The 17,260-nt window shown below is 46.6% G+C and overlaps 1 protein-coding gene across 3 annotated transcripts in view; it reads right to left on the bottom strand.

Annotated features, from left to right (window-relative positions):
• The window catches only part of KCNAB3 (potassium voltage-gated channel subfamily A regulatory beta subunit 3), a 171,399-nt gene that overhangs the window by 51,863 nt on the left and 102,276 nt on the right, over positions 1-17,260 (bottom strand). For 2 of the 3 annotated variants that reach the window (XM_040346790.1, XM_040346789.1), the window contains exons 3-5: positions 12,488-12,525; positions 12,260-12,339; positions 3,023-3,094 (exon numbers count right to left, since the gene is read on the bottom strand). In XM_040346790.1, the coding sequence (XP_040202724.1) occupies positions 3,023-3,094; positions 12,260-12,339; positions 12,488-12,525 (190 nt within the window). The remainder of the gene's footprint in view (positions 1-3,022; positions 3,095-12,259; positions 12,340-12,487; positions 12,526-17,260) is intronic. The other variant, XM_040346791.1, reaches the window with a different exon arrangement.

The following is a 17,260-nucleotide window of genomic DNA, read 5'->3' as shown; positions in this document are numbered from 1 at the left end:
TGGAAAGAACATGGCACAACAGCAAACCTGCCAAGAGACGGACGCACACCAAAACTCTCAGACCGGGCAAGGAGGGCATTAATCAGAGAGGCAGCGCAGAGACCTAAGGTAACCCTGGAGGAGCTGCAGAGTTCCACAGCAGAGACTGGAGTATCTGTACATAGGACGACAATAAGCCGTACTCTCCATAGAGTTGGGCTTTATGGCAGAGTGGCCAGAAGAAAGACATTACTTTCAGCAAAAAACAAAATGGCATGTTTTGAGTTTTCAAAAAGGCACGTGGGGGACTCCAAAAATGTATGGAGGAAGGTTTTCTGGTCTGATGAGACTAAAATGTAACGCTTTGGCCTTCAAAGAAAACACTATGTCTGGCGCAAACCCAACACATCACATCAGCCAAACACCATCCCACTGTGAAACATGGTGGTGGCAGCATCATGCTGTGGGGAAGTTTTTCAGCAGTCAGGACTGGGAAACTGGTCAGAGTTGAGGGAAAGATGGATTCTGCTAAATACAGGGATATTCTTGAGCAAAACCTGTACCACTCTGTGTGTGATTTTAGGGCTAGGACGGAGGTTCACATTCCAGCAGGACAATGACCCCAAACACATAGCTCACAACTGTCCCTGATTTCGAGGGAGTGTCCCTGATGGAGCAATGTCCCTCAGTCCTCCTCATTTGTCCCTCATTTTGGTCTGATCTATATAGATGTATATAAAATGCACTTTTTATCTATCAAAAATAGTTTTCCAGCCCTAAACCTGTCATCTGATTTCTAAATTGCTGCATTTGTAAATTCCAAAAGCCAATATAAAGGAATACTAGTGGTAAAACAAGCACTTGTGGGTTTAACCAATCTATTTTTTTGTATAATTCTCCTTTAAGGGGGCGTGGCCAGGGGTGTGTCCTATGCCTGCATACTTTTGCTGATAGGTGTCCCTTATTCCCATCTCAAAAAGTTGGGAGGTATGACAAACACACTGCTAAAGCAAGCAACACTTGAGCGGTTTAAGGGGAAACATGTAAATGTGTTGGAATGGCATAGTCAAAGCCCAGACCTCAATCCAATAGAAAATCTGTGGTCAGGCTTAAAGATTGCTGTTCACAAGTGCAAACCATTCAACTTGAAGGAGCTGGAGCAGTTTTGCAAGGAGGAATGGGGAAACAATCCCAGTGGTAAGATGTGGCAAGATCATAGAGACTTATCCAAAGTGACTTGGAGCTGTGATAGCCGCAAAAGGGGGCTCTACAAAGTATTGACGTTAGGGGGGTGAATAGTTATGCACATTGACTTTTTCTGTTATTTTGCCCTTTTTGTTGTTCGCTTTACAATAAGAAAAAAAAAACATCTTTAAAGTTGTGGGCATGTTCTGTAAATTATATGATGAAAATCTTCAAACAATCCATGGTAATTCCAGGTTGTGAGGCAACAAAACACGAAAAATGCCAAGGGGGGTGAATACTTTTGCAAGGCACTGTATTTGGCAAGTACAGAATCGCAGTATGTATAAAATAATTTGCAAAGTGGTTGAATGGAAGCTTCAAAATGGCAAAGATGTTTTCATTACACATTATGTGAGGAGACTGCAATTCCTCTTTAAACTGGATGTACAGTACAACAGGTATATTGCTTTGATGGTCTGAAGGTGGACATACATGACTCAGAGATTGAAGTGATGAAAATTAAAGGGTATCCTAAGGCCCCATGCACACGAGATGCTGGTGCAAACTCTGCTGAACACATGTTTTTTAAAGACTGAAACCGGTGTTTATAAACGCCCGTTTTGCCACAATTGCAGCCGCGTTTAGCTGCGTTTTACCGCGTTTGCATCTATAAGCGTTGTGGATTGTCCACTTGCCACGTTACCTGCCACAAGCTGTGGATAGTCCACTTGCCACGTCACCTGGCCACATCACCTGCCACAAGTTGTGGATTGTCCACTTGCCACGTCACCTGCCACAAGTTGTGGATTGTCCACTTGCCACGTCACCTGCCCACGTCACCTGCCACAAGTTGTGGATTGTCCACAATGCAAGCAATTAAATTTTTTTTATATATTTTTAATGGTTTATCATCATTTGCCATCATTTTTGAGATTTCTAATGTAAAAAAATAGGTCACCTTTAAAAATGCTTATAAAAACGAAAACGTAGCAAAGCGCCGATACCGCATTTAGCTGCGTTTTCCATCTGAAACGTGGAAAACTTTTAAGTCTGAACACATTTTTTTGCTTTTGGAAAAACTAGGTTAAACGCAACTGCCTAAAAACGCCAAAAAACTAGACTTTGTGCACGGACACATATGATAACATTGAATGCGTTCAGGGGCAGTTGAAAAAAATGTGCAACTGCCTCCGAACACGCATTTAACAGCGTCTCGTGTGCATGGGGCCTAAAACAAGAACAAAAATGCAATATACTGCAGACCTTACTGGTCCTTTAGATCACCTTTAAAAACGCTTATAAAAACGAAAACGCAGCAAAGTATCGGTACCGCGTTTAGCCGCGTTTTGCATCTGAAACGTGGAAAACTTTTGTGTCTGAACCCATTTTCTGGAAAAACAAGGTTAAACGCAACTGCCTAAAAACGCCAAAAAACGAGACTGTGTGCATGGACACAAAGGACAACATTGAATGCGTTCAGGGGCAGTTGAAAAAAGTGTCCAACTGCCTCCTAACGCGCATTTAACAGCGTCTCGTGTGCATGGGGCCTAAAACAAGAACAAAATGGAATATACTGCAGACCTTACTGGTCCTTTAGATGTGGTGGCTGCAATGTTTTTATGCTTTTTTTTCTCTCCTGCATTTTCACATGGTGATTCAGCCATTAACACAACCCTGGAGCACACAGAATCTGGTGCCGCTGTGCATGGCAGCCAATCAGCTTCTACCTTCAGCTTGTTCAATTAAGCTTTGACAATAAAACCTGGAAGCTGTTTCTAGGCAGAGTTGCACCAGATTTTGCACGCTCCGGTTTTAGAAATCTGCCCCTCGCTGTCCTAGGGTGACAATGCTCACTCACCGTACTGGACCTATGGAGGAGTGTGGTAGGACCACAGAAGTCTTGTGCCTATGGGTGTTGGGACTTTCAGTTCTGTTATAGAAAAACAGTCATGATTGGTTTATACAAGATCCTGGACACAGTGTTTAAATATTATACCTGGGTAGGTTAAGGAACCTGGCTGGCAGGTATCTGGAGTTACTTCCTATTCAGTGTGATTGGCAGTTCAATAAATAAAGTGTATCTAAAGCCAAGATTTTTTTTCCCTCTCATTTTTGAGATCCCATAATTGGTATCCTGTGTATAGTTGCACACTGTACTGAATGTTTGTAAGTCTGGAGAGCTCTTATGTCTACAAGTATCCTAACATATTCCATGCATTTATTTGGTGGTTGAAGTTTTACACTTCCGTTTTCCTTTTTAAAATGCTGTACCATTGTATGTTATGACTTCAGCTGATTTTTACTCGAAAATCGAAATACTCTTTTCTATTAGTAGAAATGCATGTGTATTGCTCCTGCCCTAGCGATCTATGCTGGCAAAGCTGAGTAATGGCCACACCCCTTCCACACAGTCCTCCACAGACTTTTTTTATCTTTTATGTGGTCGTGCGCAAAAATATGCATGTGAAAAACACACACAGAAAAGTGTACTTAAAGGTAAAGGTACGATTTTTTTTCCTAAATAGCTTCTGTAACGGAATGACCCGGGACAAACAGAGACTTTGTGAGGATGGGGGATACTCCTGTGTCAGCGTCACTGATAACTCTTGGGTCTGAGTCCACCCTGTGCCTTTTGGGCATGGGGTGGCAAGTGAATCATAATTCATGTATTACATGAGATAGGACATCACTGATAGTTCGTATTGCAGGATTTTGAGATACTGCAAGATGTTGGCCCAACCAGTCAATAGTGACTCATTCTATGATTAGTCCTGACTAGTGACATGCTAATTGAGTCAGGGCCTGGAAGACATTCCATTGTCCTTGTGTAAAGGTGTTAACCCAGGTCTGCTCACAGAACTCTAATTATGCATGCTAAATACTGTTTATGTGTGATAACACTGTCTACAGCCTATTGATGCTCAGAGGTGTGGATAGGTGTCAAGCTGTATGCGGAGACAGAACGTCTGCCTAGGGAACTCAGTGTGTGAAGGTGTTTTGTTTGTTATGCTGTTAATTAAGGAATGTTTAGTAATTAGCCTTAGTGTGTGATTAGGGGGGTGGAGATCTCATTGTTGCTTTAATTCCTTGTACTGTATAAAAAGCTGAGAAGAAACCATTAAAGTATCTTTACATTTGAAACCAGAAGCACAGAGCTGTGTGTCTCGTGTCTGGGGGGAATTCTTATGGATCGGGTCCTGTTGGTTGGAGTGTCGATAAGCTGTCTTGGATGGGATGGAAGGTCGTAAACGGTGGTGACCGTTATAGTGGTGGCAGCAGTGGGATAATTCCATCGCTTAAAGGACGGCTACAAGGACACAGGACGATGGAGACGCTGTATGAACGGCTGAAGCTCTCTTCCCTCAAGGACTTACTGGAGAGCCGGGGCAGATCGGCCTGCAACCGTAAGAGAAGGGACATTATCGCACAACTTGTTGAAATGGATAGAGCTGAGAGGCCCAGCGTAACAGACAGGACACCTGATGAAGAGTTTTTTGACAGGGCTGTTAGATGTGGACTGGCATAGTATGGACCTAATCCTCCACCGGAGATCATAGACCGGGTTATAGCGGCTGTGGATGCCACTTGGCTAGAGCAAAGAGGTGCTGCAGCAGCAGAAGTCACAGCAGCACCAACTGAAGAGAGGGGAGAGGTACAGATGCCAGTCACCATGGAAGTGGAGTTCCAGGGAGCCGGGGCAATTGGCCCCTCTCCCCAGCAACAAGCTGTGGTGGTAAAGCATTTACCCCCAGCTGAATCCCTGGCAGCAGGGCAGGATGCTACTGGCTGCGGCACACAACTGCAGCTTGAGCTGACATCGGGGGATGGGACTGTGGTCTCCCCTCAAAGTGACCCAGCAGAAGGGCTGGCAACGGAGCAGAGTGCCACAAGTCTCTGCTCTCACCTAGCAGGAGAGGGAGTTCCTGGGGCAGTGGATGGGACTGTGGTCTCCACTGACACAACCCCAGAAAATGGTGCGTCACAGAGACAGGGGGATGTCGGCTTTGCTTTGCAAGCATCAGGGGATTTTCTACCACCAGTGGATGGGACTTCCGTCTCCACTGGTATACCCCAGGGATGGGGGCCAGTTGGCCCAGATCCCCAACAACATGATGGACTGAGCCCAGTCACCCTGTCTTCTCTCCAGCGGCTGAAAGGACTCCAGGGAGAAGGGCCAGTCCCAGCCTCTCCCCAGCGGCAGGCAGGTTCTCTGAGAGAGACAGAGTTTGGCAGGGTGAGTAATGCTCTGTTTGGAGCAATTTAGTTGGGGTACGGTATGGATACCAGCATTGAAGGACTGGATCTACTGACTGACTTCGGAGTCAACCCGTTCGGGGTCTCCTCCTGTGTCAGTCTCCCACCGAAAAAGGAGAGATGTAACGGAATGACCCGGGACAAACAGAGACTTTGTGAGGATGGGGGATACTCCTGTGTCAGCGTCACTGATAACTCTTGGGTCTGAGTCCACCCTGTGCCTTTTGGGCATGGGGTGGCAAGTGAATCATAATTAATGTATTCCATGAGATAGGACATCACTGATAGTTCGTATTGCAGGATTTTGAGATACTGCAAGATGTTGGCCCAACCAGTCAATAGTGACTCATTCTATGATTAGCCCTGACTAGTGACATGCTAATTGAGTCAGGGCCTGGAAGACATTCCATTGTCCTTGTGTAAAGGGGTTAACCCAGGTCTGCTCACAGAACTCTAATTATGCATGCTAAATACTGTTTATGTGTGATAACACTGTCTACAGCCTATTGATGCTCAGAGGTGTGAATAGGTGTCAAGCTGTATGCGGAGACGGAACGTCTGCCTAGGGAACTCAGTGTGTGAAGGTGTTTTGTTTGTTATGCTGTTAATTAAGGAATGTTTAGTAATTAGCCTTAGTGTGTGATTAGGGGGGTGGAGATCTCATTGTTGCTTTAATTCCTTGTACTGTATAAAAAGCTGAGAAGAAACCATTAAAGTATCTTTACATTTGAAACCAGAAGCACAGAGCTGTGTGTCTCGTGTCTGGGGGGAATTCTTATGGATCGGGTCCTGTTGGTTGGAGTGTCGATAAGCTGTCTTGGATGGGATGGAAGGTCGTAAACGGTGGTGACCGTTATAGTGGTGGCAGCAGTGGGATAATTCCATCGCTTAAAGGACGGCTACAAGGACACAGGACGATGGAGACGCTGTATGAACGGCTGAAGCTCTCTTCCCTCAAGGACTTACTGGAGAGCCGGGGCAGATCGGCCTGCAACCGTAAGAGAAGGGACATTATCGCACAACTTGTTGAAATGGATAGAGCTGAGAGGCCCAGCGTAACAGACAGGACACCTGATGAAGAGTTTTTTGACAGGGCTGTTAGATGTGGACTGGCATAGTATGGACCTAATCCTCCACCGGAGATCATAGACCGGGTTATAGCGGCTGTGGATGCCACTTGGCTAGAGCAAAGAGGTGCTGCAGCAGCAGAAGTCACAGCAGCACCAACTGAAGAGAGGGGAGAGGTACAGATGCCAGTCACCATGGAAGTGGAGTTCCAGGGAGCCGGGGCAATTGGCCCCTCTCCCCAGCAACAAGCTGTGGTGGTAAAGCATTTACCCCCAGCTGAATCCCTGGCAGCAGGGCAGGATGCTACTGGCTGAGGCACACAACTGCAGCTTGAGCTGACATCGGGGGATGGGACTGTGGTCTCCCCTCAAAGCGACCCAGCAGAAGGGCTGGCAACGGAGCAGAGTGCCACAAGTCTCTGCTCTCACCTAGCAGGAGAGGGAGTTCCTGGGGCAGTGGATGGGACTGTGGTCTCCACTGACACAACCCCAGAAAATGGTGCGTCACAGAGACAGGGGGATGTCGGCTTTGCTTTGCAAGCATCAGGGGATTTTCTACCACCAGTGGATGGGACTTCCGTCTCCACTGGTATACCCCAGGGATGGGGGCCAGTTGGCCCAGATCCCCAACAACATGATGGACTGAGCCCAGTCACCCTGTCTTCTCTCCAGCGGCTGAAAGGACTCCAGGGAGAAGGGCCAGTCCCAGCCTCTCCCCAGCGGCAGGCAGGTTCTCTGAGAGAGACAGAGTTTGGCAGGGTGAGTAATGCTCTGTTTGGAGCAATTTAGTTGGGGTACGGTATGGATACCAGCATTGAAGGACTGGATCTACTGACTGACTTCGGAGTCAACCCGTTCGGGGTCTCCTCCTGTGTCAGTCTCCCACCGAAAAAGGAGAGATGTAACGGAATGACCCGGGACAAACAGAGACTTTGTGAGGATGGGGGATACTCCTGTGTCAGCGTCACTGATAACTCTTGGGTCTGAGTCCACCCTGTGCCTTTTGGGCATGGGGTGGCAAGTGAATCATAATTAATGTATTCCATGAGATAGGACATCACTGATAGTTCGTATTGCAGGATTTTGAGATACTGCAAGATGTTGGCCCAACCAGTCAATAGTGACTCATTCTATGATTAGCCCTGACTAGTGACATGCTAATTGAGTCAGGGCCTGGAAGACATTCCATTGTCCTTGTGTAAAGGGGTTAACCCAGGTCTGCTCACAGAACTCTAATTATGCATACTAAATACTGTTTATGTGTGATAACACTGTCTACAGCCTATTGATGCTCAGAGGTGTGAATAGGTGTCAAGCTGTATGCGGAGACGGAACGTCTGCCTAGGGAACTCAGTGTGTGAAGGTGTTTTGTTTGTTATGCTGTTAATTAAGGAATGTTTAGTAATTAGCCTTAGTGTGTGATTAGGGGGGTGGAGATCTCATTGTTGCTTTAATTCCTTGTACTGTATAAAAAGCTGAGAAGAAACCATTAAAGTATCTTTACATTTGAAACCAGAAGCACAGAGCTGTGTGTCTCGTGTCTGGGGGGAATTCTTATGGATCGGGTCCTGTTGGTTGGAGTGTCGATAAGCTGTCTTGGATGGGATGGAAGGTCGTAAACGGTGGTGACTGTTACAGCTTCCTTTACCTTAGGCCTCGTACACACGACCGAACATGTCCACTGAAACTGGTCCGACCGGACAATTTTCCGGCCGACCGGACAGGTTTCCAGCGGACAACTGTTTCTCATCATGCTAAGAAACATGTCCGCTGGAAGCCTGTCCGCCGGACATGTCCGATGATCAGTACGACTCATCGGACATGTCCGCTGGCCCGAGAACCCGCGCATCGCGTCAAAGTGATTCGACGCATGCGTGAACGAATGCATGAACTTCCGGGTTCGCGCACGTCGCCGCGTCATCGTCACGTCGCCGCATCGTCACCGCGTATTCTGTCCGCGCGGAATTTGGTCTGATGGTGTGTACAGCCATCAGACCAAATGATCCCAGCGGACATGTCCGATGAAAACGGTCCGCGGACCGTTTTTATCGGACATGTTGAGTCGTCTGTACGAGGCCTCAGTGCAGTCCTCCTTCACTTACCTCATCCTTCCATTTTGCTTTTAAATGTCCTTATTTCTTCTGAGAAATCCTCACTTCCTGTTCTTCTGTCTGTAACTCCACACAGTAATGCAAGGCTTTCTCCCTGGTGTGAAGTGTCGTGCTCGCCCCCTCCCTTGGACTACAGGAGAGTCAGGACGCCCACTAACACACAGCTCCTTTCTCTATCTGCAACGTAGTGAGCGTCCTGACTCTCCTCTAGTCCAAGGGAGGGGGCGAGCACGACACTCCACACCAGGGAGAAAGCCTTGCATTACTGTGTGGAGTTACAGACAGAAGAACAGGAAGTGAGGATTTCTCGGAAGAAATAAAGACATTTAAAAGCAAAATGGCATTTTACAGGGCACAGTGGCAGCATTTTACAGGGCACAGTGGCAGCATTTTACAGGGCACAGTGGCGAAAATTGATGGGCACAGTGGCGACAATTGATGGGCACAGTGGCGACAATTGATGGGCACATTGGTGAAAATTGGCACAGTGGCGACAGTTGATGGGCACAGTGGCGACAATTGATGGGCACATTGGCGAAAATTGATTTGCACAGTGGCGACAATTGATGGGCACAGTGGCGACAATTGATGGGCACAGTGGCAACAATTGCTGGGCACAGTGGCGACAATTGCTGGGCACAGTGGCGACAATTGATGACACAGTGGCTGCGTTTGATGGCATGGCATAGTGGTGACAATTGCTGGGCACAGTGGTGACAATTGATGGCACAGTGGTAACAATTGATGGCACAGTGGTAACAATTGATGGCACAGTGGCTGCGTTTGATAGCATGGCACAGTGGCTGCGTTTGATGGCACAGTGGCTGCGTTTGGCATTGTACAGTGGTGACAATTGATGGGCACAGTGGTGACAATTGATGGCACAGTGGCAACAATTGATGGCACAGTGGTGACAATGGGCACAGTGGCTGCGTTTAATGGCATGGCACAGTAGTGACAATTGATGGGCACAGTGGTGACAATTGATGGCACAGTGGTGACAATTGATGGGCACAGTGGTGACAATAGGCAGAGTGGCGACAATTGATGGCACAGTGGCTGTGTTTGATGGCATGGCACAGTGTTGACAATTGATGGGCACAGTGGCGATAAATGATGGCACAGTGGCTGCGTTTGATGGTATGGCACAGTGGCTGCATTTGATGGCATGGCACAGTGGCGACAACTGATGGCACAGTGGCTGTATTTGATGGGCACAGTGGCTGCATTTGATGGGCACAGTGGCTGCTTTTGATGGGCACAGTGGTTGCAATTGATGGGCACAGTAGCTGCGTTTGATGGGCACAGTGAGGCTGCAATTGTTTTGTTATTTTCGTTTGTTTGCGCCCCCCCCAAAAAAATTTTGAGCACCAGCCGCCACTGGACTGCACTAAGGTAAAGGAAGCTATTTAGGAAAACAAAATGTACCTTTACAACCCCTTTAAAGAGGAAGTAAACCCTGATGGGTTTTACTTCCTCTTTGTTTCCCTGCAAAGGTAAAGCATAATGGGCTACCATGCAAGCCTGCTAAGCCCCCGATTTCCTCACCTCCACTAAGCATTCATTCTTCACCCTCTTCCTTCTGGGTATCGTGGCTCCGGCGCTGTGATTGGCCGAAGCCGCAATGACGTCATGGCACAATCTCCTTTAGAAATGGTACAATCACCATTTCTAAAAGTTTCTACAGTGCGCCTGCGCCGTTGTCTACGGCAGATGCACCGTAGACATCAGCACCCGTCTCTTTTGAAAATATCTCTTAAACCGTGGAGGTTTAGGATATATTTTGAGTACCTACAGGTAACCCTTAATCTAGGCTTACCTGTAGGTAAAAGTGGTTGTAAAGGGTTTACAACCACTTTAAGGGTGTGTCTCTAGTCCACCTCCCAAAGAAGTAAGACTCTACCCTAACCCCCCCCCCCCGGGGCACAAGGCTCAACGTAGTCCACCTAGCCAAAGAGCCTGAAGGAACCCTCTCCTCATAGCCAGCCAAAGCCAACCACGAATACTAGCTGAGGGGCTCTCCCAAAGAAAAATTCCTTCCCCCCACACTTCACGGTAGGCCTGAAGACCCACACCCTCCATCCTAGTGAGAAAAATAATCACAGACAAAAGTGAAAGTGACAAAACAGTGAGAAAGATACATTAAATAAATAGTGCCAGTGCAGGTGCATTGGCTCGGCCTTGCGGCCTGGTAGCTAAAATTGCTCCAGACGTAGCCAAAAGGCCTAGCCCATAGAGACCTTGCTTAGAAAAAGGTGACGTGGCCTTGTGCTTGTTCCCACCCAAGTGATTCTACAAACACCCGTGGGCTAGGGTTGCCACTCTACGAACACCCCTGGGCTAGGGTTGCCACTCTACGAACACCCCTGGGCTAGGGTTGCCACATCATCCCTATAATCCAGGACACATATTAATTACACAGGTTCCGTGGTTGATTAAGGTGGTAATTAAACTCACTTGGTGCCTTATCAGCATTAAATCAGCCTCAAAACCTTTGTAATTAATGTGTGCCCTGGATTGAGGCCGGGTTCACACTGGTCCGACAAACGCTCCGACATTGGGAGCTCATGTCGAATGACGTGTGAAAATCAATGTTTCCCTATGAGAGCCGTCTTAACTGGTCCGACACATGTCGGTCCGACTTTGAAAATGCTCCCTGTACTACTTTGGTCCGACTTTGATCCTACTTCAGCCTATTGAATATAATTAAAGTCGGATCAAAGTAGGATCCTTGTCCTTACTATCCGACTTTTGACAGCCGACATTGTGATTACAGCAGCAGTAAAAGGAATTTATCTCACACTGGGATTGTTTTGATTGGTCAAAGAACAAGTCAGACTATCACAAAGTCGGATCATAGTATCCTGTTCATGAAAGTTGGATGGATGTAGGGCCAATGTAGGACCGATGTTGCAGAGCAAAGTATGATGAAAGTTGTACTACTGTCGTGTAGTATAGTGTGAACCCAGCCTCAAGGGATGATGTGGTAACCCTACCCTGGGCTGACCAACTCCCAGGGGGAACTGGCAACGCAGGCTCTCCGCCTTCCAGCCCATTGGCCAGACCAGGTAAACCCATTTAAATCAGGATGCATTGGGCCCCTCCAATCCTTCCCGAGGAATTACACCCAAGTCCCACATCCCATGGGTTTCTGTTCCAGCCGGTTTAACCTTCAGAACCCCCATCATACCAGCAGATATACTATTTAGCCAGCCATCCTTACCAAAAGGTCAGAATAGTGGCACAGCACCCCTACTGGACACTGATAAGAACAGCTACTACACTTGATCTTAGCCAAATGGTAGTGTTGAGGAAGAAAGGGGTCATGTTGACCAGGTCTGTTAGATTACTGAGTGCACTGGGCAGCGTGGTCAAACTCTGCTGTCCATTGTACTGCCATATTTACGCAACGGTATAACGGCAAAGTGAAGGTAATGTTAAAAATGTCTTCTGGTATTGCAATGTCTATCTGACTGCCCATGTAGTTCTGTAACTTTTATTTGGGCTTTGAATCCCAGTACTAATATATCTGAGTCTTCCTTTTTTTATATTAACGTGCTAAAAAAGTGTACCAGCTTGTTTCAGCCGTTCTCTCTTGATTATTTTACAAATCAATTCTTCCTCCCATCTACCAGGTGTTTGGCTCTAGGGCTCACACCTTACCTCCCTGCCGCATACACCTCCGCAGTATCGAACAGATTGACCCCGTGTTCGTAAGCAATTGTCATGAGATTTTCTGCCATCTGGTGGAAGATAAATAGACAGGGTTAGAAGTTTCAGCAGTCTTCATGGAGCTTTCGTAATACCATACGTCCCAAGCTGGCTTTTACTATAGTGCCCTGACCACCTACAGTGGCTGGCTTCCTTTGCGAATCTCAGCCATCTCCTTACCTCATCTGTAATCTGAGATCCAAACGTCACCCATGTGCCTGCAAGAGAGGGAAGACAGGGAACAAAACTATTAAATAAACCCAAGATAATTCAGTAACACAGACTTAGGTGCAATGGAACAAACACTATTTAGAATTCCATAGCATCAAATAAGGTCTTGGTTTATCATAGTCAGCTGTATATTGATTAACTGGTGTGGGTTACTGTACTCAATGCCTCTTGGGATTGTCTCTATTTTAGTACATTCGCAATACAAACCTGATTAGCAAGGGATAGTAACCCCCTTCCCTCCCTTGGATATTAACGTTCCCCATGCCCTGTGCTGGGAACACATCATTAAACTTCTCCCTTGAGAGCCATCAGCTAAACCTTTGCATGGCTTGTGGCTTTCAATCCCTGATGACAATCAGGAATCAATCAGATTGGTTCCCAGGCACGTGATCAATATGTCAGCTTAGATCTAGTGAATAGTGATCACATGCAGGGTGCAGTCTGCTTTGACATTATCAGCTATAGCACTATCCCTGCAGGGGCCACTGATATTATAATTTTTTTCCCAAACAGTAAAAAGGCTGCCAGTCACCCAAGCAGCAGTCCATTCATTCAATCTCCAATAAACAGTCTTTTTAAACTTGTTAAGGGAGAGGGTTGGGGGCATGTGTCAGGAAAGGGTTCACCCGTTGGTGGCACTGTTGGTCCCGTGGATCGCAATACCGGTGTCCACCAGCGGGTGTCTTCTTGCAGCCAGGATCTGTAATAAAGGATTTCACCTGCTGGTGGCACTGTCAGATCCATGGGCCGTAGTACCGGTGTCCACCAGCGGGTGTTTTCCGGCAGTGTTTAGTCGACATTTGGTCCTGCGATCAGGCGTCACCTGAGCCTGATTGCAGGAGATATGTATAAATACCCGGCAACTCACACTCTCTAGTTTTCTTGGTATCTGTTCCTTGTGCCCTGACCTGAACCTGTTATCTCAGATCCTGACCTTGTCTCTGTACCCGATACCTGAACCATGTGCCCTGTACCCGAACCTGTCCCTCCTGTGACCCTGTTACCTTTACCCTGCAGCCTGATCCATCCTCCCTGTCCTGTTTGTTCCCTGTCCCCATCTGCTGATCTCCCGTTGATGACCCTGGCCTGGCTATGTTTAAGATTGCGCTACTTCCCTTCTCTTTGTATATAGTTATTTGTTGTTTGTGGGTCACTGTTTGGTTGGTTGTTCAGAGTCTGTTCACACACAGGCGGCACGACTTTGGGGGCGACTCGGCAAGGCGATCTCAAGGCGACTTGAAAGGCAACTTGCAAAATGACTTCTGTATAGAAGTCAATGCAAGTCGCCCCGAGTCGCCCCCAAAGTCGTACAGGAACCTTTTTCTAAGTCGGAACGACTTGTGTCGCTCCTATTCAGGGCTGTCTTAATGAGAGGGCACACCTGGGCACTGCCCAGGGGCCCCATCTGCATAGGGGGCCCATGCCCCTTCCCCAAAGCAGCTATTCCTTGAGCCTGGGCTGCCCCTGTACATCCCATATATCCCCCCAGCACTCTGACCCCTCTACACCCTAGATATCCCCTACCTCCTACCTACTTGATTTCTGTTTACCTGCACTGTTTTCATTGTAAGGGCCCCAGAGCATTACTTTGCCCAGGGGCCCATGATGCTATTAAGATGGCCCTGCTCCTATTAGAACGGTTCCATTGACTACTGCGGACCGCGACTTGTCAGGCGGCTGAGTCGCCTGACAGGTCGCCCCAGTGTGAACCGACTCTCACTGTTTGTATTGGATTTGTTTATATATTGTTATCACTTATCTTTAAATAAACGTAATTATTCACTTACATGCGTTTTGGTTCTCTCTGTGCGGTCCACACAGTCTGGTCTTACCAATTCCCTGGCAGCATGGGATATACCAAAAACATTTGGGGAGTGCTTAATGATCAGAGGACGGTCTATCCTAGTGGCAGTAGTTAGTGGTGAACAGTCCAAAGCTCCACAGCTGGAGATCATGGGGCAAGTCTTTGGGTGTGGGGTTACCTTGCGTCAATGCACAACAGTCGGTACCCAGTGCAGTTTCCAGCACACAGTCATAGGGATCAATCAATTGATAGTCACCACTCACAAGTCCCCAGAACAGTTGCCTCTTTCCAGCTTCCTCTGGACACAATCCATTGAGTAAGATGGCACATATCAAGACTAGATCCCTAGTTCAATCTGCTCTGAGCAAAGTCCATGCAGGCCTTTAGTCCTGTCACTTCTAAGGCCTCTTAGAACAGCTATTTAGTCAATGGACTGCCTGGAAGCAGCAGCCCCTGCTACTCTGGAACACCGCTGGGGAGAAAGAACCTTGCACTCCAGTGTCTCAGACTACAGTATTTATCCACATTCCAGCCCCCTACTGGACACTTCCCCTCCAGGGATAGCCTGGAACCTGATAAATATTCAGACTGGTCAATTTGAATCTCCTGCTCTAAGTTCTGGGAGCTTCTTCCAGAAGCAAGGAAAAATAATGAAACCCTGAATGGTCCAGAACAAACAATTACTACTGCCTTGATTATAGAAGGAGCCAAAGCTAAATTTGTCTAGCAACCTAGGAGGGTTCTACCCAGCAATCAGCCTGCAGATAAAAACTGCCACCTTCAAGCTTCGGTTGAATCTGTAGTGCTGTTATTTAAAGTGGTTGTAAACCCTTGTTTTTTCACCTTAATGCATCCTATGCATTAAGGTGAAATAACACCTTGCAGTCACCGCCCAGAGTGACTGGAGAGAGTACTCCAGGCTGGTCACATAATCAGCTCCCAGTGCTGGCTTCAGGGTAGAGGGGGAGGACAGCCAACAACAGATGCCCCATAGTAAGTCTATGGGGGATGCCACCGCATTGGCCCTGCAGCCATTGTTGACAATCTCTCCTCTTCACTGAAGCTGGCCACTGGAGAGATCATGTGACCAGACCGGAGCGCCTTCAGTATAGTTTAGTATAGACATCTTTCCTTTCATAGATTGGAATAGGGCTTAGAAAGGGGGTGGTCCGCGTGTTTAAGTGTAGTTAGGACCTGACTGAGGTCCTCCGAAATATTTTTTTTTAAGTCAACAGCTACAAATACTGAAGCTGCTGACTTTGAAAATAAGGACACTTACCTGTCCAAGGTGCCCGCAATGTTGGCACCCGAAGCCGATCTCTCCCTCGGCTCTCGGATGCTGCCGCCGCCATCTTGGGTAAGGGAATCAGGAAGTGAAACCTTGCGGCTTCACTGCGCGATCCGAATGGTCCCTGCTGTCTTCTGGGACCTGTGTGTCTCCCAGAAGACAGCGGGGGAGACGGAGGAGGGGTAGACATGTCGTAGATACCCGCAGATAATGCGTCTATTTATGCCCGGAAGTGAGAGCAAATACCTGTATCACACAGGTATCTGCTCCCCCCTCCCCCTAACACAGGAGGGGGGAGGGTTCCGAAAAGCGGAAGTTCAATTTTTGGATGGAAAACTGTCTATAAGGAATTCCAAGCATGCGTCGAATCATTACGACGCATGCGGGGGATTCATTCGGACGGATTGATCCGGTGAGTCTGTACAGACCAGCGGATCAATCCGTTGGGATGGATTCAAGCGGATAGATTTGAAAGCATGTCTTCAAATTTTTATCCGCTGGAAATCCATCCCAGGGGATAAAAATCCGCGGAAACAGATCCGCTGGATTGTACACACCAGGGGATCTATCCGCTGGAGCCGGTCCGCGGATCAATTCCAGCGGATGGATCCTCTCGTGTGTACGGGGCCTAAGAGACCGGCATTGGCCATTTGTCAAGTTGTCATAAGAAAAAAAATTAAAGCTAAAGCTAATCAACCTTCAGCCCTTTAATATAATCAGTATGTAAGGCAAGGTGAATTTGCGCTTCTCCTTTAAAGTATCAGATACAAAAATAAATGAAAAAAAAAAAAAAAGTGATTGGCAGATATAATGGTGAGTATTAATAAAGGGTTACATTCTAATTAGAACACCTTGAGACTCTAATTGAATTCAGTAGGTGAAAGAAGGGTTTGAGATGAAAAAACTTTCAATTAGGTGCTGCAATAGTGGAGTTTGCTGGAATATTCAGCAAGCAAAGGTATGTTAATAAAATAATAGTGCGCAACCCACAAACATATAAGTGAAGGTAAAATTACATATGTAAAAATAAATAAGGATAAAGTCTGTAATAAAAATTTCCTGGACACAGGAAATTTTTATTACAGACTTTATCCTTATTTATTTTTACATATGTAATTTTACCTTCACTTATATGTTTGTGGGTTGCGCACTATTATTTTATTAACATACTTTAATATAATCAACCTTGCACTTTCAGGGTCCAGTGGCATGCTTACTGCTATCAATGTAGTACTGTAATTGTCAGATACAATTACAGATATAATAATAAAAAAAAATAGAACCAAACACAGAACAGAGTATTTATAAAATCAGTTGACCACTTCAAAGTTTTGTATGACCTAAAATAACTATAAAAATCATCTAGACATGCAAATTAGGTACAGTGCAATTGTCTAGTTAACTGACACAAGCTGGGCCTGGTTACCTAGGGATCAATGGCTCATGTCCACAAATGTCTATACATGGCTAAGCAACAGTTTTTTTTAAATGCCTGGCCCCCAGTAACTCATACTTACCTTACTTACCACTTTCATTCCATTTTCTTACACCAGTTGCATTTAAAAATCATACATTTACGGTAATCATATATTGATTACAGGGTGGGAATAATTTGTGTCTTTTAAAGGTC

The sequence above is a fragment of the Rana temporaria genome, chromosome 3 (genome assembly GCF_905171775.1).
Source record: "Rana temporaria chromosome 3, aRanTem1.1, whole genome shotgun sequence".
NCBI classification, from domain to species: Eukaryota; Metazoa; Chordata; class Amphibia; order Anura; family Ranidae; genus Rana; species Rana temporaria.
Note: the sequence above shows the minus strand (reverse complement) of the source record. Positions and strands in the feature narration are given on the sequence as shown.